The sequence below is a fragment of the Suricata suricatta genome, chromosome 5, assembly GCF_006229205.1.
Source record: "Suricata suricatta isolate VVHF042 chromosome 5, meerkat_22Aug2017_6uvM2_HiC, whole genome shotgun sequence".
Lineage (NCBI taxonomy): Eukaryota > Metazoa > Chordata > Mammalia > Carnivora > Herpestidae > Suricata > Suricata suricatta.
The window spans coordinates 68,255,586-68,283,263 of NC_043704.1; the positions used below are offsets into that span (position 1 = coordinate 68,255,586).

The 27,678-nt window shown below is 50.1% G+C and overlaps 1 protein-coding gene across 1 annotated transcript in view; it reads left to right on the forward strand.

The window, feature by feature from the left end:
- Window positions 1-26,731, forward strand: part of PDIA5 (protein disulfide isomerase family A member 5) — a 91,942-nt gene extending 65,211 nt beyond the window's left edge. Inside the window, exons 12-17 of the mRNA XM_029939452.1 lie at window positions 10,430-10,500; window positions 11,043-11,203; window positions 15,355-15,485; window positions 19,508-19,578; window positions 26,039-26,173; window positions 26,502-26,731. Coding sequence (XP_029795312.1) covers window positions 10,430-10,500; window positions 11,043-11,203; window positions 15,355-15,485; window positions 19,508-19,578; window positions 26,039-26,173; window positions 26,502-26,582 — 650 coding nt within the window. The 3' untranslated portion in view covers window positions 26,583-26,731. The remainder of the gene's footprint in view (window positions 1-10,429; window positions 10,501-11,042; window positions 11,204-15,354; window positions 15,486-19,507; window positions 19,579-26,038; window positions 26,174-26,501) is intronic.
- Window positions 26,732-27,678: the final 947 nt, after the last annotated feature.

The window sequence follows — 27,678 nt, forward strand, 5'->3', positions numbered from 1 at the left end:
CTAATAAGTGCCAAATTTTAAAGAAAATCCAAAGGAAGGTATTCCTATACCCCTTTCTCTGAATTTCTAGAAAACTAACAAAACACTTAAGAAACTAAGTTTCAGAGAGCCTGCTGCTTAAGGGTGATGATGGGGCTTTGGGAGCCCTTCACCCCAGCCCTGCCAGGGCCTTAATGAGTATGTCCCTGTGGTTGGCAGGAACTGAAAAGCTGCCAGCCAGTGAGCCCTGCAGCACCTTCCTGCCTGAGATGTACCCTCCTGGCCCATGTCAGAGCTGCTGATGGAAGCAAGTCTGGCAGGAAGTTACATCGCATCTAGAGTTGGGTTCACCCTGCCTGCATCCCTGTCCTAGCAGTACTGGCTGCCTGTGTTTAGTTCCCCCTGAGAACTCCAGCCCTGTGTGTCAGTCCTTGCAGCCTGCATCAAGAGAGCCTACCCAGCTCCTGACACAGTACAGAGTGGTGTGAGCAGCTGGGCAGTGGTTTGTGGTTTATGGGTCTCAGCCTGAAGAGTATGGATCCCCTTTGACGAATCCTGTATATGATGCCAAAACGATATGTACCAGATATGTTGGGATTTTTGGGGGGAGGGGGGGTACAAGTGAGTGAGGGGCTGAAAGAGAGGGAGAGAGAAAGAAGTGGGGCTCACCTGAGGTGGGGCTCAAGGTCACAAAACACAAGATCATGACCTGAGCCAAAGTCAGATGCTTAACTGACTGAGCCACCCAGGCGCCCCATATTTAAATTGTTTAATAATTGTTTATTAAGCACTTTCTTTATAAGAGCCCAAGTTGCACACTGGGTAATTTTTGTCTGTGTTCTTTCTTGTAGTCTTCGGTTGTGAGCAATCTGTTGTAGTAGCTGGTGCTTACAGGGTCTGGGGCCTGAAGCCTGTCTGTCCCTTATACTCATTACCCATCCTCTTCCCTCCCTGAACCAAAAGAATCTTGTTCATTACTTCACCCTACCCACCCCCCAAGGTCATCTGTGGGCATGGAATAAGGGCTTAAGGAATGAGAAAGCCAACCAATAAAGTTGGTGTGGAGCTAAATTACAGAAAGAGAACTAGAAACCAGATGGCTTTTGTTTTCCCCATTAGTCATTGTTATTAATAAATATTTTGAAAGCCACCCGGCTCTGTGTAGAGCCCTGTTGAGGGGGTTTTGGTTGCAAACTTATCCAACAGGAGATGTCTGCGGCTTCTGTTGGGGGGTGTCTGCCTGTGAGGGCCCCTGCATTCTCAGACAAAGTACTGCTAGCCCCCTGGCTGTGCATGTGTGTGTGTGTGCAGGATTATTTCTGCTGGACCAGCAGTGATAGGGATCAGGGCAATAGCATGAGGGGAAACTTCCTGATGAGCTGCCTATTCAAGTTCCCATCAGAGGGAATGGCCCTCCATTGAATAATCTCTGCACGGTACAGTACTTCCATATCTGGGAGTATGGTCCGTCACCTGGGGAGGGAGGGAAGGCACGCAGTTTTGAGAGAATTCAGACCCTGGGGAGGGAGAGCTGCAAGCACAGAGCCCTTGGCTGCCTAGCTGTGCGTCTGATGCTGGAGTGCTCCACAGAACCTGCAGTGCTTGGGAAACCACTTTTGTGGCGTTTGAAAAGGACAAATGTCAGGGGCCAGAGATTGGCAGTGCTGTCCTAGGTTTCCCAAGTGCACACAAGGCGAATTCTGGAAATCACAGTAGTATTACAGGTTTCCTTCCAAACAAACAGGATGTGGTTTAGAAGCAGACCATTTGGGAGGCTTGGAAGAACATGTTGGGATCTTTCAACATAGGAGACCATAGTTTCTGCTAAGGATTGCTAGATGTGCTTGATCTGTTTCCTGGGATATGATTACTGGGTTCACGAATTAGCGTGTCTTTTTTTTATCAAAAGCAAATCTCTGTTTTCCTGACTGAATGGATAAGAGGGGTGGAGTGGGGCCGCCCTGATGGGAGCACCTCCTTGGGGTTGACTGTGAGTCTGGCCTGGTCCTGTCTGGAGAGTGGTATTTGTATTTTATTCAGCAGTTTTGTTAACACTCTAAAAACAAGGCATACTTCTAAATCTGCAAGGGTTAGAGCTGGAAAAAGGATGGCTAGCTAAAATATCAAACAATTGCATTTAAGGTTTTTAAAGATGCCAGCAGACTGAACTAGGGCTCAAACTAAAAAGCCAAATTTATTTTTATGACTTTCTGGTAATTAGGAATGCATGTACATTTTACAAAAGGATAATATGGGAAAATATAGAGAAGAACATTAACATTCCTGATACTGACTCCCGCAAAAAGCCATGACCTCTCTTTGCAGTGTTCTTTCTATGCACAGAGTATGTGCTCAAAGTCAGATGCTTCCAGGTTCCACTCTGAAAGGGCCAGAAGAGAAAGGGTCTTCAGCTCTCCACCTGACTGGTGCCTGCCCCAGGGGGGTGCTCCTGGCACCTGTAGGTTCCAGAGACGAATCACTTGGTTCTGTGCCTGGAACTCTGACAGGGTGCCTGTGGAGCTGTTCCTCTGGGTTCCTGGCAGGAAAGGCCCCTGTTTTCACATATTATCAAACCTCCAGTGGCCTCCTGCTTCTTTCCTCTCTTTTCCAGCTTTCCCGCCTCAGCCTTTCCTCTTGCCTTACCACCTTCTTTCCCTTCCCCTTCCCTGCTAGCTGGAGTGGGTTAGAAGCCTCACACAGATCCCTCTGCAGCCCTACAGCTTATGCCTAAGTCGTCACTGAGCAAGTAAGCACAGGCCCAGCCCAGTGCGGGGCCCTCCATGTACATTATTACACCCAGGGAGCGACAGGAGCTGAGATTTACAAGCAGGTTTGCCCCATGAACCTTGCCTTCCAGAATTGGGCTGAGCGTCCTAGGGAGGACCGTCTGAGTGAGCAGTGGGCTCTGAGAGGAGGGTGTGCACTGCGCAGTGCAGGGATAGAGTGGGGGCCTCACTCACGGCCCTGGGGTAGCCCTCCAAGACTCAGCGCTTCCCCCTTTGCATCCATCTGGCTTTCGGTGTGGGGCCCAGCGTGGGTGAAGGAGGCCGCAGCACCAGGCCCAGCTCTCTGACCCCCAGAGGACAGCGTCCAAAGGAGGTGTACTGCCAGGACACTGACTACTGCTGCTCCTGAAGCCTTTGTTTCTTTCTGCAGTGTCCCGCAACCCCTCCCAGGGTTGACCATTGCTACCAGTTGGAACATCTTTCTCCTCCTTTTGTGCTTCTACCTTCTACCTGTGTTTTGAGTTTGGGTTTTTCATATAAATAGGATCATTTCCTGTCTGTTTTCCTGTGGCCCACTTTTTTTTTTCACTTACTAGTAGGTCTTGAAGATGTTTTTGTGTACACATAGATGTTGGCATATAAATCTATGTCAATCTTCCCAACCAATGAATAGTATTTAATAATTGAGGTTAGATTTTAAACCATTTCCTAGTCATAGACATTGGCCACCGGTCTTTGATTAGTCAAACAGTGCAATGAACATCTATAATCATATGTACTTGGGAACACGTCTAAATATTCATGACTTACTCCTGAGACCGAAGTTCTGGACCCCAGGATGAGTGTGCTTGAGCTTTGATGCATACTGCTAGCTTCCCTCCAGAAAGGCTTCACCACACCTGGCAGTGGGTCCTCGCCAGCCATGGATACTGTCAGCCTTTTCAATTCTTGCCACACGGGGCAAAAGGGCAACTTGTCCACAGCTCCTTGGCCTTTGGAGAAATTGAGCATCCTTTCGTGTGCTAGTCAGCCTTCCGTAATTCTGTGAACCACCTATTTGTATCCTTTGCCCATTTTTCTGCTGGGTTTTTTTCTTCTCGACCTGGAACTCTATACTTATGGATGGTAATCTTGATATGTTTTCTGTGTGCTGCGTGTTCTCTTTGTAGTCTGTTACTAGCTCTAACTTTCTTTATGGTGCCTTTCATTGTATAAGAGCTTCCTTTTTTGTAGTCAAATAGTAAGTAGAATATTTATGGAGCACTTACCATGGATTAGGCATTTGTTCTGAGCACTTCGCGTTTACTAACTCATTTGATATTCACAACAGATCTTAAGAGATATCATGATTATCCCTAATTTACAGGTTAGGACAGAAAGGCACCAGAAGGTTGAGAAACTGGCCAAAGGTCACTTAGCCAAAAAGGTAGAGCCAGGATTAAAATCCTCAGTGCTGAGTCTTCTGCAAGCCTGCCTTTCCCCATCCTAACTTCTGGGATTCATGGCCTGCTTGGGAATTCTATCCCTAGGATATAAAACCAGTACCCTGCATTTTATTCTAATAGTTTTGGGTTTTTTTTCCATCTTGTTCTTTAATTCATCTGTATTCTTCATCTTGTTATGCCAGATGGGAGGAAAGGATTTACTTTTCTTTAAGTCCTTTTTTCCATGCATGTTTTTCCTTTACATTTTTCTTAACATTAATTTGTATTTTCTTATGTTATTAAAAATGCTTTTCTGTACATGCTTTTTATGGTCACATAATATTCCATTGTATAATGGCACTGTAAATCACTTAGCCGGCACCATAATGTTGAAGGGTCGAGTTGTTTACCATATTTCCCCGTGATAAGTCACACTGCAGAGAACATTTTCATGCATAAATATTTGTCCATGTGTCAGATTATTTCTTTAGGATAGAAGCCTGGAAGAAAAAATGTAAAAGCTTGTTATCTACATTTTCCACTAATGTAAAGGAAGAGGGGGAAAAAAGAGACCACTGTCTTTTTGCACAAGAAGAGGGCTGTGTGACGGATGGAGGCATCCATCAGTGTGCGAGCTGCCCCAGAGTATCTGTGAGTGTCTATAAGTCAGCCTTGTTATGTATACAGCTAGAAGCTTTGAAAGAGCCCTGAGGTCTCTGGGGGGCCCATCAGTGTTAAAACATCTTTTTCTAGCATCTGTAGGCACCCCACTTCTCTGACATGCCCTCAGCCATGATCCAGGCAAGGCAGCGGGAACGTGGATAGGAAAATCCAGGATCCTATAGAGTCCCAGGTACATGAGAGTTTTGCAGGTTAATCTGGTCCCCTGGAAAATCCTGGTTCCAAGATCCAGGAAAGTCTCCATAGCTGGTCTGTAATAAAATCATAGGTATAATTAAAGTTAATGTAATCCAGAGGAATTGAAAAGCTTGGGGTTGATGGGAGGCTAACACTCCCGCAGCCAGAAAAGAATGTGCTTGAGGAGTCGACACAGCCCCTGTGCCAGGTCATGAAATCAGCGTAAGCACACTTACACAGATGATAAAAACCCAACAAGGAAGTTTGGCAGTAAAACTTAATGGCCTATCAAATCACAATCAGGACACTAAAACGCAGTGGGCTGGAGTCCTGCTACCACTCTATAACCTCCTCCTCTGGCTCTCATGCATCCCCCATGGCTAGGACATCCTGAAGGCCAGGCCCAAAAGGGCTGGGGTCAAGCAGACACTGCCCATGGCCCACAGGGCTCCAGAACAGGTGGGTGCCAGCAAGGGAAATGTTCGCTTGGCCAGACCTTTCTTCTCTTTGGGGCCTGATCAGTTTCTTTGTCATAAACTCTCTTTACAGAAGTTTATTGCCTAGTGTTAGTATCTTGTTCGGGGGAGCAGAGGGAATTGATGCTATAAGCAAAGGGAAGAGTACTCTAGAGTATGAATGAGAAGCTGTAGAACAAAATCCATAGATATTGGAGATTTCCAGAGATGTTTTCCAGACCTTGTAAGGAGCAAAAGTGAATAAATGGTGGTGGGGAGGGGAAGGTATGTGCACTGTCTTGGCTGCCAGTTATACTAACGAGTCAAATTAGCAACTATTCGGGCACAAGCATGACTCTTACCCCAAAATAATTTAGTCCAGTTAAACCTCATGTGCACAGCTGTAACCTGAACAGTGTAGGCATGAAGTTAACTCATCCAAGGATGTGGTGGTGAGCTAGACACATAGCCAAGTCTGTATGGAGCTTGCATTCCAGTTGGAATGGACACGTTCAAGTAAAAAGATGACTCCAATGACTCCAGTTTTTTTTTTTAAGTTTATTCATTTATTTTGAGAGAGAGAACCTAAGTTGGAGAGGGGTCGAGAGAATCCCAAGCAGGCTTCACACTGTCAGCGCAAAGCCTGAAGTGGGGCTTAACCTCACCAACTGCAAGGTCATGACCTGAGCCAAAATCAGGAGTCAGATGCTTAACCGACTGAGCCACCCAGTTACTTCAGTTTTTTGTTTTTTTGTTTTTTGAGCACAGTTAAGAAAATAAACAGGATATTGGAAGAGAACGTGATGATGTGAGGCTCCTCTGGGTTAGACAGTCAGGGAATTTCTCTGTGGAAGTGACATTTGAGCTAACACCTGAATGATGTGAAGTGGTCAGCCATGCATGGTTGTGGGGGGAAAGATCATGTTCCAGGTAAGAGTACATGAAGCGCCATGAGGTAGAAGTGAGCTTGGTCTGATAGAACAGAAAGAAGGCCATAGGCTGCAGAGCAGAACACAGGAGGTGGGTGACCAGAGCCAAGGTTGATGGGCAGGAGAGTCAGATGGTGTGCAGCTCATGGCCATGGTGGAGTTTGGATTTTGATTTACCTGTGATGGACAGCCTTTGCAGAGTTATAATCAAGGGAGTTTGATCTGATTTATGTCTTGAAAAGATGTCCTGGCGGCTCCTAAATATCAGAAAGCGATATTACAGTCACAAGGCAGTACAAAATTCAATGCCATGGAACTATATGAATAAGTACTCTGTGAGTAGAAGAGAAATTGTTTGTTTGGTGGGGTTGGAATGAACTAAAGACTCAAGGCAGGGGCTGGAGCCTGGTGGGCACTGTGTGGAGATGTCTGGTCCATCGAGCAGGAGCCGTGGTGAGAAGGAGTGGGTAATGATGGACAGAAGAGCTTTGGGGAAAAGGTGGGCTCATGTGGACACAGTGATGGGAACTCCAGCCAGAAGATCTACCTCAATCCCATGTCAGGGCCCATCTCTGCCTCTATTGAGCCTGTTTCATCTGTCTCATTGGGCTGGCCAAGCCCAGTACAGTGAGCAAGTACTTTTATTCTTGTAAGGAGAGTCCTGGGAGACAGGGCTGGAAGTTCAGGAGGGAGGCATGAAGTGCAAGCTAAAGAGGCTGGACATTTCCTGGCATATCTTCCATGTGTCCCTCCCATGTCCATGGTAGACCCTTCCTCCCAGTGCGACAATTTGCAGGCTCAGAGTCCCTCTCTGGCCCACGACTGATAGAAGCTGGCCATGATAATGGAAGTCTGTTTGCTACCCCAGAAGGACAGTGGCATCAAAGGACCGGAACTTGATAAAGGTATGAAGGTGAGTTCTCTCATCTTCAGGGGTCCTTTCACATTGACTGGGACATTTTGGAAAGAAATAGTGGTTTTCTTTCGGTAGCAATGGCTAGCTTTTCTTTGTCTTCCGTGCCCCAATCCCCACTCCATCCCATTGCCCACCTTGACCATGGGCCCTGCTGACACTGGCCTGACGATACCATTTATATCCTGTATACAGGAGAGGTGGTCAGGGGTGAGTCTCCCTGCCTCTCCTGCCTTTTTTAGAGGCCAGTTGGAGCCTTGAGCGCAGATCTTTATAGGCCTGCCCTGGTTTCTCCCTTGAGCCTCCTGGACTGACCCTAGCCACTCACTTCTTCATCTCCAGGGCAGACTGAATTCTTGGGTGACAGATCAGCATTAGGAGTTCTCTGACCTTCCTTTTCTTGACTTTTCTTCATGCAAGGTGAGCCTCGACCACCCCAGTCAGCGAGGGCCAGTCTGGGAACAGGAGAATGGGGTGGTCCCTTGGGGCAGGCTGCCAAGCGCTGTCAACCTTGAAGGCAGGCTGGTGGAGTCGGGGTTCACTTTAAGAGTTCTTGGGTTGTAGCGCCTAGGTGGCTCAGTCGGTAAAGCATTGACTTCCGCTCAGGTCATGATCTCACAGTCTGTGGGTTTGAGCCCCGCGTCCAGCTCTAAGCTGACAGCTTGGAGCCTGGAGCCTGCTTCAGATTCTGTGTCTCCCTCTCTTTCTGCCCTTTCCCCGCTTGCTCTCTGTCTTTGTCTCTGAAAAAAAAAAAAGACATTAAAAAAATTATTTTAAAGAGTTTTAGAACCCCTTCATCCTGACCATAAAGTCCAGAGAATGACTTACTCCTTTGATTTTAGTGAGAACCAAAAAAAAAAAGAAAAAAAGTTCATTTTAATATATTCCATGTTAAGTCAGTAGAATCTTCCCTAGAATATTCCATCACTCCTGACACGTGGATCGGTGTGAATGGATACTGGAGCCTGGACAGCTATAGGGACAACTCTGCTCTCTTGCCCCACCTCTCATGAGAAAGAATGCCTTGGAGTCAGGCCTTGTCTGCCTTGGCTTTTAGCTGGGGTCTGGGAGCCAGATAGGGGATCAGAGCCCTATGAAGCTGTACATACTTTTGGACTCTATATGCCTCAGTATGGGAGAGGGGAAGGAGAAGCTTTTATTAAGTTCTCAAGAGTGTCAGTGACCCAAGAAGGCCCGGAGTCCCATCCCAAGTGGAGGAAGATGCTCTCTCTTTTGCCGTTGCGGGGAGCTGCTGCCTGCAGGGAGAGGGCTGTAGGGTGCCTGGAGCTGGATCGTGCGTGTTTTCCATCCGGGGGGACAATTCAGTGGAGTAGAAATAGCACTCCTTGCTCTGTATGCTTCAGGCACATTCTGTTAAATGGGTTTTGTAGTTGTTCCTGAGAACCTGCATAGAATCTGTGTATGAAATTGTTTTTTGGGAGAAAATATGTTTTCATTTCCAAACAAACTTAACCAAAACAGAACAAAAAAGCCCTTTGTAACCTGATTGCTTAGAAAGTGACAAATGGGTTTTGATAGCACTAAATGTTCATTTCTGGCAAATGAAGTTCTTGTGTTTCAATGTCATGGTGACCTTGGTACTCCTATGGCTCCTCATGTCCTGCGTGGGCTGTAGTCAGACCATAAATGCACAGGTGTCCCTTATCCTTGGGCCCATTTGAGAAGGACCAAAATGCTGGTGCCGCTGAGCATTGTAGCTGCTCCCTGGGCTGAATTCCATTAGGGACTGCTCCATCCACGGAGTCATCTCATGGCTCCCAGAGTGCTCTGTCCAGGGGAGGCTCTGGCCTGGATGCTGCATGATCACTTAAAGTTTCTACTACCAGTGTGTGTGGGGGGGGTGCAGCATGGCCACTGTGGAACCCCTTGTCCTGAGGAAGGATGGGTGAACATGGACTGAGGACACTGAGAACAGGCAGGCATGGAGGGGACGTGTTTGTGTTCTGGCACCCCCTGGGGCTGAGCTCTGTGGGAATGACCTTGGAGGAGACAGGAACTTTTATCCCAGCTCAGTGCTCAGATGGAAGCAGGAAAGCCCTTTCCATGGCTTGCTGGCTTCTGGAGACTATGGGAGGCGTCCTCAGCTAATAGTGGTGTATCTATCTGCCTCCCTTTTGCTCAAGTCAGTTACAGAATTGCGGTGCTGTCAGCTTCTACACAGCAGTACCCGCCGTGAGAAGGCCGAGCTCTGTCCTGCCTTCTGCTTAGCCTGCTTCAAGCGTGGCCTCCACGCAGCCAGGTTCCCCTTTCAGCCGTCCTGAGCCTGAGCCAGTCTGGACCTCCTCGCTTCACAGCCCCTGCGGTGTTAGAAGCCAGAAAGTACTCTCTACTAAAATGCAAGCCATGTACCAATGTCCTGACATCATCTTTCAAAGTGCTTGTTTGCTTTTTAATGTATCAAATTTTATTATTTGTGACATTACTGCATGTGTGTGGTTGGAGGAGAGGGCACAGCAATCTTTATACCAAGACATAGGCATTTGGAAATGACAAACCTGATCCCTGTGCCTGTCATACCATACATCCTCCCCTAGGGGACAATTGGAATGTATCCTTGCTTCTGTGAATGGTTATTCCCGGTTCAAGGCTCAGACCCCCTTCCACCCTGGAGAATGGGATGACGGGGGTAGTGGCGTGGTGCTGAGAAACACACACTGCCTGTGACTGTGGCCTCCAACCACATTGCTTGGGTGCTCGGCCTGGCTCTGTGTCCTGTCGCTGTGTATGTAGCCTTGGCCAGTCGCCCACCTTTTTGGTGCCTTAGTTTTCTCATCTATAAAATGGAGATCATTGCAGGCTCTACCTTGCAGGGCTGTTGTGAGGATACAAAGCTCTTAGAGGTGAGCCTGCACACAGGACCCATACACATATATATCCCGTATAGGACCTACAGATATATGGAGCCAGTATCTTTCATGTAGTGACTTCATTTTTTGCCTCTTGCACACCTTCCCCTCCTCTATCAAGTGGATCAGGGAAAAGATTTCTTTCCTCGCACCTGGTGCTGCTTTTCCGTCAGGTCCCCCTGGTGTCTGTGAATAGGGCCCAGCTGTCTTACAGAGGCAGGAGACGTCGCTGGAGCCTCCATGCCATAGGGATGGTTTCTCTCAATTTCTTCCCACAGGGTGTGGACACTGTAAGAAAATGAAGCCAGAGTTTGAGAATGCGGCAGAAGTCCTCCATGGAGAAGCAGATGTAAGCTTCCTTTCCTTAACCTCCCTGCCACCATTGTCTTCTGAAGAATCAGTGGCATGAATCATCACAGTGACTTTCCCTTGCAGGCTCTGCAGCCACTTTCCTGGTCCCTGAAGTCCGCAGTACTTTACTGTCCCCAAGTACACATGTCATAGATAGTGGGGCCACTAGCAGGGAGACAATGGGCCATGTTCCCATGCTGTCCCTGTGGCCTCTGCCAGGTCATGGCTCTGGGGTGAAGCCTCACAGTTCTCTCTCTTTTCTCTGGGACCCTGGCTATTTGGAACAGCCACAGTCTACACAGCCATTGGTAGGGCAGATTTAAAAGTCTCATTTCAGCCCACAAATGAGAAATAATGGACTTCCTAGTGTCTGATCATTCCCTGGAATATATGAGCCCACGGAGCTAGCCACTCCCAGTGACATACTGGCAGGCTGGGGAGCCGGGGGCTGGAGGGGAATGGGGGCTGGCGTCTGGGCTCCTCTTCTGCCATCACAGTGTCTGAGGCTGTCGTGCATGGTTGGCCTCTCCCCCATCACAGAGCTCTGCTGTCCTTGCAGCTGTTGATGCCACTGTCAACAAGGTCCTGGCAGAAAGATTCCACATCTCCGAGTTTCCTACATTGAAGTACTTTAAGAATGGAGAGAAACATGCAGTGCCTGCGCTCAGAACAAAGAAGAACTTTATTGAGTGGATGCGGAAGTAAGTGTGACGGTCTCGTGGCACACCCTGACTCCTGGCTGGCGGCCACTGGAGCTGGCCTGGAGGGGACAGAGTACACCTTTGGGGCTGCTGACCCTGGCTCAGGGCCACAAAGCCAAGGTGGACTTGATATCCCCAATTCTAGAGCCACCTCTGGTGTGCTGGCCACATGTCCTCATGCAGCACATCACTGGTAGCCTTCCTGGATGCAGTTTCACCGGCACCAGTGCCAGCAGGTCGCATGTCTGTCTTCCTAGAGGACCCCCTCTCCCTGCGACCTAGCCCCAGGCTTCATCATGGCGTTTTATGCCACCTGCTTTGATGGCCAAAGGACACACACAGCTCTGCACATTCAGAGCTGGACTCACTCGGGACCAGGTCTCCTGGGGGTTGACTAGGCCTCCGGTAGTGTGTCCACGAGGCAGCCTGTGGCAGTCTGGGGCCGACAATACAGACTGTGAAGAGCTCCCTCAGGGTGTGTAGTCGTTTGCTGATTTACCACAATAGGCAACACAGACTTGGGGGCTTACAGCAGAAGTTTATTTTCTCACAGTTCCACAGGCCAGAAGTCCAAGATGAGACATCAGCAGAGCTGGTTTCTTCTGAGGCCTCTCTCCTTGGCTGTCTTCTTCCTCTCCATGTCTGCACATAGTCTTCCTTTTGTGTCTGTGTCCTAATCTCCTCTTCTTGGAAGGGCACCAGTAAGATTAGGGTAGGGCCCATTCCAGTGAATTCATTTTAACTTAATTATCTCTAACAACCCTGTCTCCAAGTACAGTCACATTCTGAGGTATGTGGGGGCTGGGACTTCAACAGGTAAATGGGGGTGGGTGGGAGGTGGGTGCAGTCACAACTCAGCCCAGAACAGCCTGCAAGTCCAGAGAACCTGAGGAGCCTCATAATTACTAGCCCAAGGACCTCCTCCTCACCCAAGGTCTTAGGAACCTTAACATTTCACTGTCCTGTGAGGGAGACGAACCATCACACAGGTGCCCTGGGACATGGAGGAAGCCTCGGGACTTGCTTGAGAGGCAGAAATTGTTAGGACACAGTTAAGGAGACTTTCTCCTGTCTACACCCTTCCCCCAAGACGTGCGTGCGCACACACTCACACACACACACACACACACACACACACACACACACACACTCACACACACTCCTTGAATATTTGGGAATGTGTCTTCATTTCAGGACTGCGGGGGTGGAGGGGGTGGGCAGGAGAGATAAAGTAAAAGAAGACATATTCCAGCCTTTGCAGAGGTCTCTGGTACATAGCACAGTGATGCCCATATGAAAACCAAGACTTCAGAGTCACAAGGTAACACGAGAACCATGCAAAATAGCAGCATCTAGATTGAGTTACTTTGTTAGGACATTCATACTCAGACTGGGAGTACCTGTGTGTCACCTGGTATTGAGGCGCTTGTTTGAAGTGCAGATTCCGGGGCTGCTGTCCCTGAAGAACACTTCCTGATTCAGGAAGTGGGAATGGAACCCACACCCATAGTGTTTTGAGAAATACCCACTTATGGAATGAGAGCAAAGGTACCACTAGGTTCAGGAGAGGCCCTGGGAAGAGGCGGGTGCACTAGTGAGGTCCTGGTCTCAGCTTCTCCCACTCTGTCCTGCTCATCACAGGTGACAGGTTCTCAGAGTAGCCTGGCCTCCCTCTTAGGGACCAGAGGCGAGTGGTGGCTCACTTCCAGAAGGGACAAGGTACTCACTCCTTTGTGCCTTCTGGCGGCAGAAGCAGGTTGCTATTCACACGTGCCTCTCCAGCCTCCCTCCAGTGCCAGGCCTGCTACACTGGGAGGACTGAGCAGGGTGGGGGTTCGGATGCATTCTTGGTGCTTGGGCTTGTGGTGGGAGAGCCGAGGGAATCAGGAGAGGCCTGGCTGCAGGAACTGAGCACAGAGAATCTGTGTCTTCTGTGCACAGTCCTTGCTGCTGAGCACCTGAAAAGCACTGAGGGTAAAAGCAACAACTTTGGAGTCTGAGAGACCTGTGCTTAGACCGTGACCCTGGGCCATTTACTTGACCTCACTAAGCCTGTTCCCATCTGTAAAACAGACAACACTTTCCCAAAGACTCGTCTAGAGAATTAAGTTAGACTGTTGTGCTCAGCATGGTGTGTGGGGTGGCGATACTCAGAGAAAGGAAGCTGTTTTTGTTTTTGATGCCAGCTCTTATTTGGATCTATAACTGACAGTAGTGCCACATAAGTGGTAATACCTTCCCAGACTTTGCCAATTGCTTTTATATCTGTTGCCCATTTCATTCTCAGATCCTATAAGGTCAAGAGTTTTTATTCCTATTACTTGATGAAGGAACTTAGGTTCAGAGAGGTTAGCGGCCTTGCCTAGAGACAATTAGTAGTTCTTTGGGGAGCTCAGAAAGATTTCTCAGGCAGAGCATGAACAGCAGATAGCTCTGAGATGGAGGACTGGCGCCTGTCACCCAGGAGCAGGATGAGGCATGTTGGGTGAGGCCGATGGTGTTTCCAGGCTGGTGACAGTGTGCTGTGGGCACCTGAGACATGCCCTTCAGAAGGCCAGCCTGGGGAGGCGGGCTTCAGGGAGGAGGCATCGCAGGGAGGTCAGGTGGGCAGTGTCAACCACAAGCCAGGGTTAGGGCAGTGGATCTAGAGAAAGAAAAGCGAGGAGGACAGGATGGCTGGGAGGGCCCAGTCTTGGTCACAAGAGCAGGGGTGCCATTGACCAGAAGGGAGAGGTAGGGGAGGACAGCTGGTTTGGGAGGTGCGGAGGAGGGGGAAGAGTAATCCCTGCTAAGTTTTGTTAGGATTGGGGTGACCTCCAGGTGAGGCCTTCCGGTGGAAGTATCTGAAAAACACCTGGAATTAGGGAGGCTTGTTGAGAGGTCCGGGCTCAAGTCATCCTCAAGCACGGGAATTATGGAAGCCATGCAGATGGATAAGATCTTTTGAGAATTGCAGGGGCTCAGATAGAGCCAGAAGAGGAAGGAGACCCTGCGAACACGGGATAGAGGGGACTTCTGAAAGATGAATGGTCCCGGGCTGGCTCGGGGCTGCACTCAGCTGGGTTCGGGGCTGGGGCCAGGACTGAGTCCAGGACTGGAAACCAGTGGTGCAGGGCTGAAGGAGGGAGAGCAGGGGACGATGTGGCAGCACCAGGTGCAGACCACTCCCCAGAGACCCTTCTCAGAGGAGCAGAGCAGTTGGCTATAGAGAGGGGGACAAGGCAACAACAGCTTTTAAAAAACTCTGAGATCTGTTCTTTTGTTTCTGTGGGTTTTTTTTCAAGTTTTTATTTAAATTCTAGTTTGTTAACATATAATATAATATTGGCTTCAGGAGTAGAACTTAGTGAGTCATCACTTATATATAACACCCAGTTCTCATCCTGAGAAAATATGGAACACTTCATGAATTTGTGTGTTATCCTTGCACAGCGGCCATGCCGAGACATGTCCTTTTGTGAGGCACAATAGAGGGAACTAGTGGACAGAAAAAGACTGAGAAATTACAAACACACGGTGAATGCCCAGTATTTCTTAGAGCACACGGGCTCTTAGCAGCTGGTAGTTGCTGTCCTGACGAGGTGCCTTACGTTCACTGTCTCTGCTCTTCATAGGGCTCCTAGGAGGTAGGTATCATTGCAATCATGTAACAGAAAAGAAAATGAAGTTCCAAGGGGTTTAGTAATTTACCTAAGGTGATAAGCAATCTGGGTTTCAATCCAGACCCACCTCACGCCTTGGTCCATGCTCTCTCCACCAGCACAAAGGCTCAGGAGCAGAAGGTAATGGAGGGTCTTTCAGGGTCCCAGAAGAGGCAGGAGGGAGAGTGGGAGAGGGAACCCAGGCAAAGGTGCTTCTGTACCCAAGGCAAGGTGATGGCTGGCACCTGGAGAGACTACCCTGCCCTAGAAGGGACCCAGGTCTTCTACACTGTCACAAAATGGCTTTTTAATAGGCTCTTCAGAGGGAATCAGAATATCTTTGCTGATGGTACAGATTTCTTCATGTTTAAACTCAGGTTTTAAATTAAAGTTTAGAAAGGATGCACGTGATTTCTTCTTGGGTGCTCCTCTGAGCGGGTGGGGGTGGGAGTGCCTGCCCTTACACAGGCCTCCCCTGATGACTGTCTCCTCTCCCCACCATTCCTGCAGCCCTGAGGCCCCTCCACCCCCAGAGCCCACGTGGGAGGAGCAGCAGACCAGCGTGTTGCACCTGGTAGGGGACAACTTCCGGGAGACGCTGAAGAAGAAGAAGCACACTCTGGTCATGTTCTACGCCCCTTGTAAGTAGCTGGGGGTGCTCACCAGTGTGCAAGGTGGAGGAGACTGAACCAAGAAGGTCCCCCACCAGGGAACAGCGCAGTCACAGGTGGACCCTGGGCTCATTCCTGCTGTGAACAGGGCTCCTCAGTTTCATTCCAGGCTGAGGTCCCAGGCATCCAAGGCCTCCTTCTGTGAGCTCTTGCTCACATCAGTCGTAAAGCCCTCTGCTTCTCTTTGTGGCAGGGACCTGCCATAAAATTATTCATTCTCCTCACATCCCTGGAATCTTCTAGGCTCCCTGCTTCCCACCTACCACCTCCGTCTACCCTTGGCTCCCTCTGTCCCACTGGCCACTGATTTCAAACTCGAATTTAACTGCCCCCTTTTGGCCTCTGCTTTCCTGGTCTTCCTGAGCACCCCCAGCCTAGTCCTCCTCGCTGACCTCCCCACGTGGCTTTGATGCCATCGGGTTTGAATCTGTAGGGAAAGCAACTGTTTCTCCTGAGCTGGCTCCCCCCTCCATCCCCGTTTTAATCAAAGTTTAAGTTGAGAAAGTGACACATGTATTTGTGACTTTTGGATTTTATGTGTTCCATCTTGAAGTTAAGTGATACTTGAAAGGGAAGGCTCTTGAATTTCCCACCCTTCTGTTGCCCTTGTCTGTCCCCCAGGTTACAGCCCAGCTTAATGGGGTGGAGAGAATAAAGCTTCGCTCTACAGAGAACCACACAACTCCATCTAGTCATAAACCCGCTTGCTTGTAGCCAGCCCTCCTCTTGTCTCTCCTCCTGCCCCACTTTTCAAGTGTCAGTAATCCTTAACGTCTCTCCTCCCTCTCATTTTCTGAGAGGGCTTGCCTCCTGCTGCCTTTCCCAGCCTCAGGCCCCCACCCTCAGGCAGCCAGTGTCCCTCTGTTTTTTGGCTCTTCTTCTCCAAATGGGAGCAGGACTTGGGCTCTCTCTATTCCTTGCAGAGCCTCTCACTGTCTTCCTCTGTCCTTACAATATGCCTAGAAGGCTGAGAGGATTTTAAGAAGTCATCTTCCTTCTGGGCAGAATGCCATGTGCAGGACTAACACCCAGAAGATGTGTGACCTACCCAAGGCCTCAGAGCACTGTAGTGACAGAGCCCTGCCCGCAGCCTGGGCTGGTGCTCTTTCTGTCACAGACACAATTCAGAGAGTACGAGCTTTATCAGTCACAGCAAAACCCTGGCCACAGAAGCAGAGGTCCTTGACTCTGGGTCAAGGTGGACTTTAGAAAGTCCGGACTACAGCTTTCCATGGAATTGCTCCCCTCTTTCCCCCAGACCTCTGGGGTCAGGACTCCTACCTCACTGAGGTGCTAACGACCTCCCTCACAGAACCACTGTGTGCTGGGTGCTAGCTAGAATCCAGGATACAGGGAAGAAGGCATGGTTCCTGCCATGCCTCAAGGGCTTCACAGACTATGCACTCTGGCAAGAAACAACTTGAAACAGCCCGTTCAGTCGCTCCACTGAGCGACTCAGATTCCGACAGAGGGCCTGGCACCTAGAGTTTCCCTTCTGTACTGCACGTTCCTGTGCCTGAACTCTGTTCCAGAGATGCTCATCAAGAAGGTAGATCTACCCAGAGGCAAATCTTTAAAAATTTTTCCATTATGAAAATAATGTATATTTATTTATATATAGTATATAACACATCCTTATGCTTATTTACATATAAAGAACCTAATACTCAGAAAGATCACATACCTGATAAAGGTATTAAGTAAAAGCAAAAGCCAACCCCCTATCCTTCCTTCCCCAATCTCTACTCTTTCTCACCTCCCCCACGTCCCCTACCTCCCATCTCCCTCCACTTCCTGTCTCCCACCCACTTCCCACCTCCCCGATCCGTCCCTTACTTCCCAGCTCCCCCCATGTCCCCAACCTCCTGCCCCCCCACCTCCCACCTCTCCCCTAACTCCCCGACCTCCTCCATCACCTCCTCCCACCTCTTCCCAGTTTCTAGAGCTCTTCCTGTGGCTGTTGCACTGTTCTCTCCTGGTCATGGTGACTGCCCTTCTTAGGCCAGCTTGGCTGAGTGTCTAGCATTGGAATTTTCTGTCCTGGCTTCTGTCTTTCTTTCTGTCTCACAACTCTGGGAAGCTTCTTTGCTTAAAAAGGTGGTGCCTTTTTAAAGAGCCCAGATTAAATGATCATGCCTCTTCTGGCCCACCTGACACCTCAGGGGAACATCTTCATGCCCCCCCCTTTCTAAAACAGCCTCCCCTCCAGTTACTCATCTGCCATGCTCTTTCTTTTGGATAATGATAAAATTAGATGCACCAGAAGTGTTTAATCTGAGACCTAGATACTTTAAATTCATGGTAATAGGAATTTGCACTAGGCTGACAGTTACCTTTATACATTCAATAATAAAGAGCTTAGAAAAGAAAAATTAATAGTGATGCCAGGTTCAGGGGAGAGGATAACTTCTTTCCAGCCAGCCTAATACTATTAGTGGGCATCCTTGTGCCACCCACAGGGGACCACTAGGTGCTGTGGGGATGGTGCTCTGGCAAACCTTGTCAACTAGCACATTGTGCCCTCTAGACCATCATTCCTTTATAGTGTGAAGTTTTTATCAATTTGAACTATTCTTTCTTCTCTTGGGTCAGATTAGTAAAGTGTTCTTGTAATTGCCATCGAGGCCATTCAAAAATCATCTGTTAGTATCTGCCACAAGTTAGGCACTCTGTGGCATTCTGTTCTGATAGAACTCACAACCAGCCCAGCTCCCTTCTCTACACCTGCAGTGGATGTTGGGAGAATCCGTTTCTTGCCCCTGCCCATCACTGTCCATACCGTTCTGGGGCCAGCTGACAACTCTGCCAGCCAGGCCATATGGGCGATCCTGCCCATCTCAGGAACTGGCCCAAATGCTACATTCAGATTAAAGTTGTAGCTCAGTTTTAATTTGGTTTCACAAAACCCTTTGAAATGCCGGTCGTTATTATCTTATTTTAAAAAGAGAGAAAGCAGACAAGCAAAGCCATTTCTGTTCCTCACCTTGGCTGGCCCGACTGTTCACCGACTCTCCCCATAGGGCGTTTGGCCTCTCACACCTGTGTTTGGATCAGAATTAATTACCACAGTCAGAGAAACCCTCCCTCAAAGCAGTTTTGTTCTCGTGGTAGTTGCACTCAGTGTCTGGGGAATGCTGGAAAGATGTGGGCTTCGGTTTGGATCTGTTAATGCGGAGGGAAGGGCCAAGAAAGGGGGGTCCGTCCTCATCCATTGTGATAGGCCTCTCTCCGCAGTTGGGAACCCAGGCCCTGATGACCCAGTGGCTTATTCTCCTCTTAGCCTGACCTTGGTCTTCTGTCCCTAGATTCAGGGTTCAAGTTGATTGTAGAGCAGAGGGTAGGATAGTGTGCTGACCTGGGGCCTGGTCTGTCTGCTTGGTCTAGGGTGGGGATTTGCTGGAAACATGGACTTTAACAGCAAAATGTGAGCAGTGGGTCCTCAGGTGGTTGCTCCTGCCAGTGCCCTTCTCAGTCCCGTGTTCTCAGTCAGGACAGGGACAGATTTACCACTGTCCATAAGGCGAGAGCAGCGGGCTTTGTACCAGGCTCAGAGAGTCCTGGGCGCACATTGTCCTTTCCCAAGCCCAACGCTGCCCCTGTGCCGTAGCTCCTGGGGCAAACCTCCATGGAAGCAGCTTGCAGAGCAAGACTACAATGACCATCTCCCCCACTCTCAGCCTCCTAGACCTGCTGTGTGACAGGAGGGTGTGGGGTAGGAGGCCCCAGGCAGGAGCAGACCTGACCTATGCACAGGGACTCCTACCAAGCCCTCGTGCTGATGGCAGAAACACAGGGCAGTATTTGAGCAGCACAGGTGACACAGGACCCTGGCAGTGTGGTGTGTAAGCCGTGGGAGTCAGACAAACCGCCCCCAACCCAGTCTGTTGGGTGGAGGGGCGCTCCTGGAGAGGCTTCTCTGTCAGCTCTAGGAGGGGCACCTGGCCATGCGGCCTCCCCTGCACGTGCAACACCATGTCTTCCCTTGCCTGCAGGGTGCCCGCACTGTAAGAAGGTCATCCCACACTTTACGGCCACTGCCGACGTCTTTAAAGATGACCGAAAGGTAAGGATACCCCTCTTTGTCTCTTGTCCTGCCTCTGACTTTGCTCTGCCGCCAGTTCTACACCTTCCTCCCCTCCATTCGGCTCCCCTTTCTGAACAGGCTCTGCTGAGATCAGAGAATTCCTGGGAACCAGGACATTCTTTTCCTAAAGGCAGCATAGAGCAGGCTGAATGGATGCTGTAAAGTCGGCAAAAAGGGATACACTGAACCGTTACGGCCCTTCATTGGAAGACGGGGGCAGTGAAGGGGTCATCTGTTTATGTTTTTCTTAGTGCTTGAATCTTTTTACAGTAGGATTTGTAGTCATGCATTACTTATATAATTGAAACTACAAATAAAAAAATTCAACAAAAGTCAACTGGAGGCGGCCAGGGTGGAGGAGAGCAAGGCTGTCTGCAGAGCTCATCCTGCTGAAGTCAGAGGCTCCTGCAGCTGCTGACCCATGAAGCGTAAAATTAACACGAGAGAGCTGCGGGATCGGATTAGAGTGTGGGGAGAGGGGACCCCCGGCACGTCCCCCAGGCAGCTCCAGCAGCGAGGGCAGCTCGGGTGCCTGCCAGGTGAGAGCTCCTGTGCCTCTGGGGCCAGAGGGCTGTGTGGCAGGAGAAGACCCAGGAACTCAGGCCGGTGCGGCTTGGCTGCTGCTTAACTGTGGGACCCGGAGAAGTCACGTCTACCCTTCAGGCCTTGAGTCCTCCTCTCTCAAAGATCGGGGCGCTACTCTAGGCGATCACGAAGACTCTTCCCAGCCCAGGACTCTGGTCACCCAAGAGGCCCCAGAAGCATGCTCACACACACCCACAGACTCCAAGTCACAGGCGTCTCTGCGGTGGTGCCTTACTTACATTGTCCTGAGGGAGGGCGGTCCTCAGGTGCAGCCGGGTCAGGTGGGATACACATGCATGGAACCCCTGGGGTTGGCCCTGTGATGACATGTGAGAGCTGTACAGGGACAGCAGGGCAGAGAAAGCCAGGCTGGGGCACATGGTGGGGAGGGGGCAGACTCAGGACTCAGACCCTAGGACCCTTCCCTGGACTCCAGATGTCCTGTTGTCACCCACAAGGTCTGGCTGTGCCCCCGTGGCTCACTTCTCCTTTTCTCCTTTGCCTGCCACCTGGCCTGCATTCAAAGGGGCATGGCAAGAAGGGGCTTCCTATCTTCCATTGCCCTCCCCACCTCCCCCTTCTGCCACCCAGGGCCAGTGTATGCGGGAGCTCCACCTGGGAGGTCCCCTCCCGGCAGAACTCCCTCATAAACCGGGTGTTGGTTGGGTGGTGTGGGGAAGCCTTTACTCCCTGGAACCAGCCCAGGACTATCAGTCACTCCACACAGACTCCCTTCACCCCTCACCCGGAACACCCTGGGTGCACAGGAGAGTGGCTGAGGTGTGGGGTCTCCCTGTCTGCCCCCCACCAAGCTGCTAAGGTCTCCATGGCTCCATGGATCCGTGAAGGGATCACATCAGTCCAAGCAGGGCCAGGCTGACTCTGCCCACAGTGAGCAGCTGAGGGCCAGCCCTCCCCTTCCTCTTTCCCGTCTGCTGATGCACAGGGACTCCATTTCCACCAGGACCTCTCCTTCTCTGAGACGCCGATATGCCTTTGCTTAATTGTCTTAACTTGGGCCAGTAACGTCGCCTGCCTTTTCCTAGGGTCATTCCCTCTGTGTTATTCCCTCTGTTCTCTCCTTTCAGCTTCCTTTATTCCAAGCCAGAGATCACCTCGCACATGTCCAGGAACACATTTAATCTCTCTGTCCGTCTTTGCCAGACAGTTGGCAAGCCTGAGGTTCCTGGAGGCGGCTCTCAGTGACGGCAGGGAGGCGTTTGCTCTTGGCCTGGGGGACGAAAATCACTGGGGCCATGATTGCTGGCTGCTTCCTAGGGCTATCACATCAGTCGTCTAGGTACAGTTCCAGGAATTTATAATTTTTAAAAGCTGACTTGTGTACCGGCCACTGGCTGGTGTTTGGGGACTGGTGGCCCATCCAGCCCTCTCCTATTCATGAGGGGTCAAGGCCCAGAGAGGTCTCTGTCCCTTGCCCAGGGACACCCAGCAGGTCATTGACAGCCAGAACAGTCTCTTGACTCCTAGTTTTCCAGACACCCCATGCTGCCACCTCTTAGCTGGAATTGTATTTTTTTTCTACCCAGTCTCTGTTCCTTCCCAAATCAATACGCAGTTGGTTGTTCACTTCCATTTTCATAGCCAAAGTCAATATTAGCTCCTGCAGAGATTTATTTTACTGAATCAATAAAGCCGCATGAGGCAGCTCATATTTTAGCTGGGGAGCCTCCACCCCCTCCCAGGAGCTGACTGGGGAACGTTAGCAGGTGACACACTGGGTGGAGAAAGGGCTGCCTGCTGCTAGTGTTGGAACAGCTGATGGTAGGGAAGGGGCCATGGAGGACAAGGACCCGAAGTGGAAGGCGGGTGGATGCAGGCAAGGGTCAAGCGACCACTGGGCTGGTAAGGTGGGGCTGGGGGCTGGGCTGGCCTTGCAGGCAGCTCTTGGCAGGATGAAGGTCATCCCAGGACAAGTGCCCTTTGGCAGCGGGAGCTGATGGGACCTGCGCCTTGGTGTGTTTAGTCCCTTGTGTTTATAAGGCTCTCTGTCCATTAGGAAGGAAGGCTCCCTGAGGGCAGGGACCTCATTTGCCCTTGAATGCCCTCCAGTCTTGCCACCTAAAACCTCTGTAAGTGTTGACTGAATGAAGAAACAATAATATATTTGGTATTTTCTGAAAACTCTTCCACTGATACGTGAGAGCATTATGTCAAATTGTCCTCATCAGCTTAACCCACTAGGTATTATTGATCTCCCATTTTACAGAAGAGGAAATTGAATCTTCAAGAAGGTAAAAAACTCTGTCAAACTTGTCCAGCTGGAAAGGAGTAGCTGAGAGCCAAATAAATAGGCATTGTCAGATGTCTCCCAAAAGCAAACTCAGGTTCTGGCCCTTGTGTGTCGGGGGTTTATTTGGGAGATGGTCTCAGGCTACAGCCTCAGGGATGGAAGAAGGAGCAGGCAGGGAAGGAGCCAGAGCAGGAGGGGTCGTGAGCAGATTAGTGCATGGGTGATTAGGTTCAGGCCCTGGAGACCTCACGAGGGACCATGTTCTTAAGCCCTGTCCATCACTGACCTGACGCAATGGTTCCCTGCAGCCAAGAATCATGGGTGCCAGTTAGCAAGTGTTTGGCCAAGGGGCCACAGCAGGATACCAAGTACCATGGAGCAAATCTCAAAGTGATCGTGAACATTCAGTGCTGTGGGTCAGTCTGTAAATCTGGAGTGGGTGTAAGGGATGCAGGCATTTAGACAGGAGAAGTGGGGATAGATGAGAAGCGGAATATTTGCTGTCATCTTTCCAGAGTCTAAGCTGCTTCCTTTAAGTTTTTTTTTAATGTCTATTTTTGAGAGAGAAAGACAGAGTGTGAACAGGGGAGGGGCAGAGAGAGAGGGAGACACAGAATCCGAAGCAGGCTCCAGGCTCTGAACTGTCAGCACAGAGCCCAGCACGGGGCTCCAATTCACAGCTGTGAGATCATGACCTGAGCCGAAGTCCATGCTTAGCGAACTGAGCCACCCAGGCGCCCCCTAAGCCACTTCCTTTAGAAGGAGCCGCACATGCCTCCTCTCCTCCTATAGAAACACAGGGTGGAGGAGCCTCTGCAGCAGAAGTAGCAGTCTGTGTGTATGTGGCTGGCAGCTAGTTTAGGGGATTCAAAGTAAGTACACATTTTTAATTTAGTCAATTTATAAAAGCATACACTGTATTTCCCACAGCTCCAGGGCATGTATACAAATTAAATTCATAATTTAGAGCAGATGCAGGGAACGCGGCAGCCTGGAGCAGCGCTCTTCAAACTCACTCTCAGCGTAGCATGGGAGCGTGGCCGCTCGCGGGGGCTGGACGCAGAGGGCTGCCCGGTGTGCGCGGTCTCCCCTGGCCGGGCTCCAAGAAGCGCAACGCGGAGGACAGCCAGAGGAGCATCTGCCTCAGGTTTCTAAATAATTCAGAAAGTGTTTTACAAGTGAGCCGGGGTTCTCAGGAGACTGCAGGGGGCCCACCTGCCGGCCCAGTGAGCCAGCTCCGTGTAGACTCCAGCAAAAGGCCAGTCGAGCGTGCCCGCAGGAGACCGCTGCCCTCTGCTCGGGCCACGTGTTGCCTGTGGGAATGCAGGGCACATGCCATCAAACCCGGCTTTTAAAGAGAAGCTGGAGAGCCAAACTTTTATATAAAATCTTCTGGCTCTTTTTCTAGGTTGGCAGCTAATTCAGTTTTTTTTTTTTTTTTTTAAATTCTGTGTGGGCCAAACAGAACAGGACTGAAAGCCAGATATGGATTGCGTGCAGCAAGTTTGCAAACTCTGCTCCGAGGAGTCTTGTTATACCAACATTACGGAGCTGAAGTGGGAGGAAAATGTGGGGGCGGGAGAGGGGCAAATGTGGCACACTGGTGACCAGAGAGCACGGGCCACATGTCACTCTATCAGTCCCACTGCCTGCAGAGCAGTGGCCCTGCTCACTCAGGCACAAGGTCAGTGACCAACAAACGTGACCGTAGGTGGCCTGCAGGGCTCTTCTAGCTGGAAAGGGGGCCTCCATCCAAATGTGAATAACCCGTAACCATAGAACCACATGAATTGTGGCTATTTAATGCTTCTAACTTTCTTTCAAGCACAGTAGTAGTTCAGTCTGAATGCCATAATGGGCTCTGGTTCTCTGGGGCAGCGTGCTTATCCCTGTCTCTGGTCCCGGCATCAGCTGGTCCTTTGGGTTGGTGCTCTCTGCTCTGGCCTTCCTGCACCCGCGGCCTCCTCTGGACTCAGGTCTCAGATCAAATGCTCTCTTCTTGGAAAGGCCTCCATGGCCGCAGAGCAGCCCCTCTGGCTATCATTTTCTTGAATCACCCTCTTAATTTCTTCAGAGCAGTCACTGGGCTCTAAAATGATCTCACTTGTTACGTGTTTATTAACTGCCTTCCTGCAGTAAGGATGGCAGTCACTAATGACTAGACTTCATCAAGGTCCTCACTGTACCCCTGGCATCTAGAACAGGGTTGGCACACAACAGCACTTGGGTAAATGCTGCCTTTCCTCAGAGTCTGCCCTCCACTCTTCTGTAATGCTTGTGGATGGTGTGTTCCCATTAAGTGACCCTTTCCCCCGCTTCCCTGCTTTGTGATGGCAACAGAAAAAAGGTCCTTCAAGTCTGCTTGCTACCTTATTTTGAAAGAACAATATGTAATAAGGAAAAACTACCCAGCATGTGGTATTTGGTAGATGGACAGAAATAGGCCAGTAGCCAGTTTGGAAACTTCTTTCTGACTAAAAACCCTGTGTGCTTTAGTCCTGCTGAACTAACTCTTTCAATTCCTGGAATGTGCTCCCCTGGCTGGAACTTCTTTGCCCTCCTCCTTCAGGCCGCCACTCAGATGGCAAACCGGGCAGAGCGCCTGGGCACCTGGACCACCTCCATCACATCACAGCTCCTATCATGCCTTGGAGTTGTCTTTTTATCGGACTCCCCTGACCAGATGCCAAGCTCCTACTGGAGACAGAGTTTGTGTCTGGGGCCAGTAGGCGTGATTATAACAGCAGCTAACATTTACCAACCACTAACGATGTGCCAGGTCCTGTGGCCAGTTCACCTCCCCTGAATTCTCTTGCCAAGTCTTCATAATTTCCTGATAACTTAGGTATTGTCGTTACCCCCATTTTACAGAGGAGGAAATTGAGGCACCAATTTTAAGTCTTAATATGCAGCCAAGCCAAGATTTGCACTTGGGAAATGACATTGAAGCTTTTGTTCTTAACCTTGGTACTATTCTGCCTCCCCAAACAGATGTCCAGGAAGTGTTAAATGAATGAGTCCTACCATGCCTCATAGAAATGAGCTTCACAAAACCTGTGGTGTTGACAGATGCTTTCAAGTCATAATTTCCTTGATGGCCATTGTACAGTTGCTTTTAAAATGTTTTTTGTTTTTTATTTATTTTTGAGAGACAGACAGAGACAGTTGAGCAGGGGAGGGTCAGAGAGAGAAAGGGAAGTAGAGAATCTGAAGACAGGCTCCAGGCTCTGAGCTGTCAGCACAGAGCCCGACATGGGGCTCGAACCCATGGACTGTGAGATCATGACATGAGCCGAAGCCAGACGCTTAACCAACTGAGCCACCCAGGCGCCCCTATACTGTTGCTTTTAAAGGGTAGTCTGATGATGTGGCAAGCGGAGTCCCCTAACCTTACCCAGCTGCCTTGAGAAGTGGAAACAAGCATCACCAGTCTCAGCAGAGCTCTGGGCTGGGGCTATTTGGTTGAGCTCATCACTGCTATTGAGGAGAAAAGAAGAAAGCGCATGATGTGGGCCTGAAGTGCCATCTGTGTGCAGAGGGTTCGGGCCCCAGGTCTCAGATGGGAGGTGTCCTGTGCTGTCTCACCCTTTCTTTGGCCTGTAGATCACCTGTGCTGCTGTTGACTGTGTCAGAGACAAAAACCAGGACCTGTGTCAGCAGGAGGCCATCAAGGCCTACCCCACATTCCACTACTACCACTACGGGAAATTTGCAGAGAAGTATGACAGCGATCGGACGGTGAGCTGGGGAGAGGCATCCGCCCGGGGCAGGGTAACTACTGAGGAGGGCAGCAACGGGAGGCTTCCAGGCACGGCGGAGGTCAGCGGGAGCGCTCCGCTGGGCAGCAAGGGCTGTGAGCCTGGCTGGAGGAGTGTCCCAGAGTCCAGCTCCCAGAGCAGGGCCGGAAGGGGCTTCCCAGTAGCCAAGCAGAACGTCCCCACATGGCCAGCTGCTTCCACTGGCCACTTCTCTGTCCAAAGGAGCATCAGGGAAAGGGGAGAGAAGGTGCACGTCGTCATCAGGGGTTAAAGTTTCTTTTTCTCCTTCTCTTCCCATCCCCCCCTAGGAATTGGGGTTTACCAATTTTATTCGAAAGCTCCGGGAAGGAGACCATGAGAGACTAGGGAAGAAGAAGGAAGAGTTGTAATTTCTGCCTCAGAGAAAGCTTTTCCATTACACTGTGAATGATACCTGTTTTGTTGTTCTTTCTGAATTTCCACGTGTTCTGAAGACAAAATTTTTATAGCCGCTTATGGCCATTTTGTACAATTTTGAAATAAAGTTAAACCAATTGTATGGTGGTGTGGGTTGTTTCACGGAGCCTGTAGTAACAGAGGTGGGTACTGTGAAGTCCTCTTGTGGGAAGCAGGGGAGAGGGCATGAGGAGGGTGGCGTGGACACTGCCTCTGTCAGCCATTGGAGAACAACAGGGAGATCAGACCACAGAATATGCTGGTGGAAATGACTGGTTTGGACAGAAAATGCGTTAAGATAATCAGGGAAAATGGGATGCTGAAGCTGACAGTAACCAAGTACAAGCCTTTTCTGGACCATTGTGGTTTCAGCATGTGTGCATTTTCCTGGAACTCATTTACATGCTTCTCTTTCTTCAACTATTTCTGTCTTCTCTGTTCCTCTCTCCAGTCCCTCCCTGCTCTCTTTACAGAAAAGCTAAGTCTCCAAGGATAAGTTATAGTGGTGATGTCCGGACTCAAAGGGGCATCTAGAATGGAGTGAGGAAGGGGCTTTTGTGCTGCTGCTTGCTCTGCACAGTGGCTAGAAAGGGGTGGGGTTGGGGACATGGGTGGCATGTTCTCTGTAGGCATGCAGATGCTGGGTCAGCACCCTCTTACTGTGCTACAGAAACCTCCAAACCTTCCCCCGACATGTTCCCCATGGATGGGCGCCACCCACGCCTCTGCTCTACCCAACTGACTCTGCCTCTTGCCTCCGTACATTTCTCTCCTGATTGGCTTTCCCACACTGGTCAGAGCCAAAGCACGCTGTAACGTGACTTGTCCATTCAGTGGTCCTTTTCCACGGGGAGAACAGCCTGCCCCCTCTGCCTTGACTTTAATTATGAGCAGTCGTCCTAGCCTTGGATTTGGGTAGTTCAGAAGCAGAGTTGCCTAAGCACTTAGCTACTCGCTAGGGTGGTTTTGTTGGCAGCTTGGCCTTCAGGAACACCCTTGTCTCCTAGACCAGCCCCCCTCCCTGTGGCGTCTGTCCTTGCTGGCGAGTCT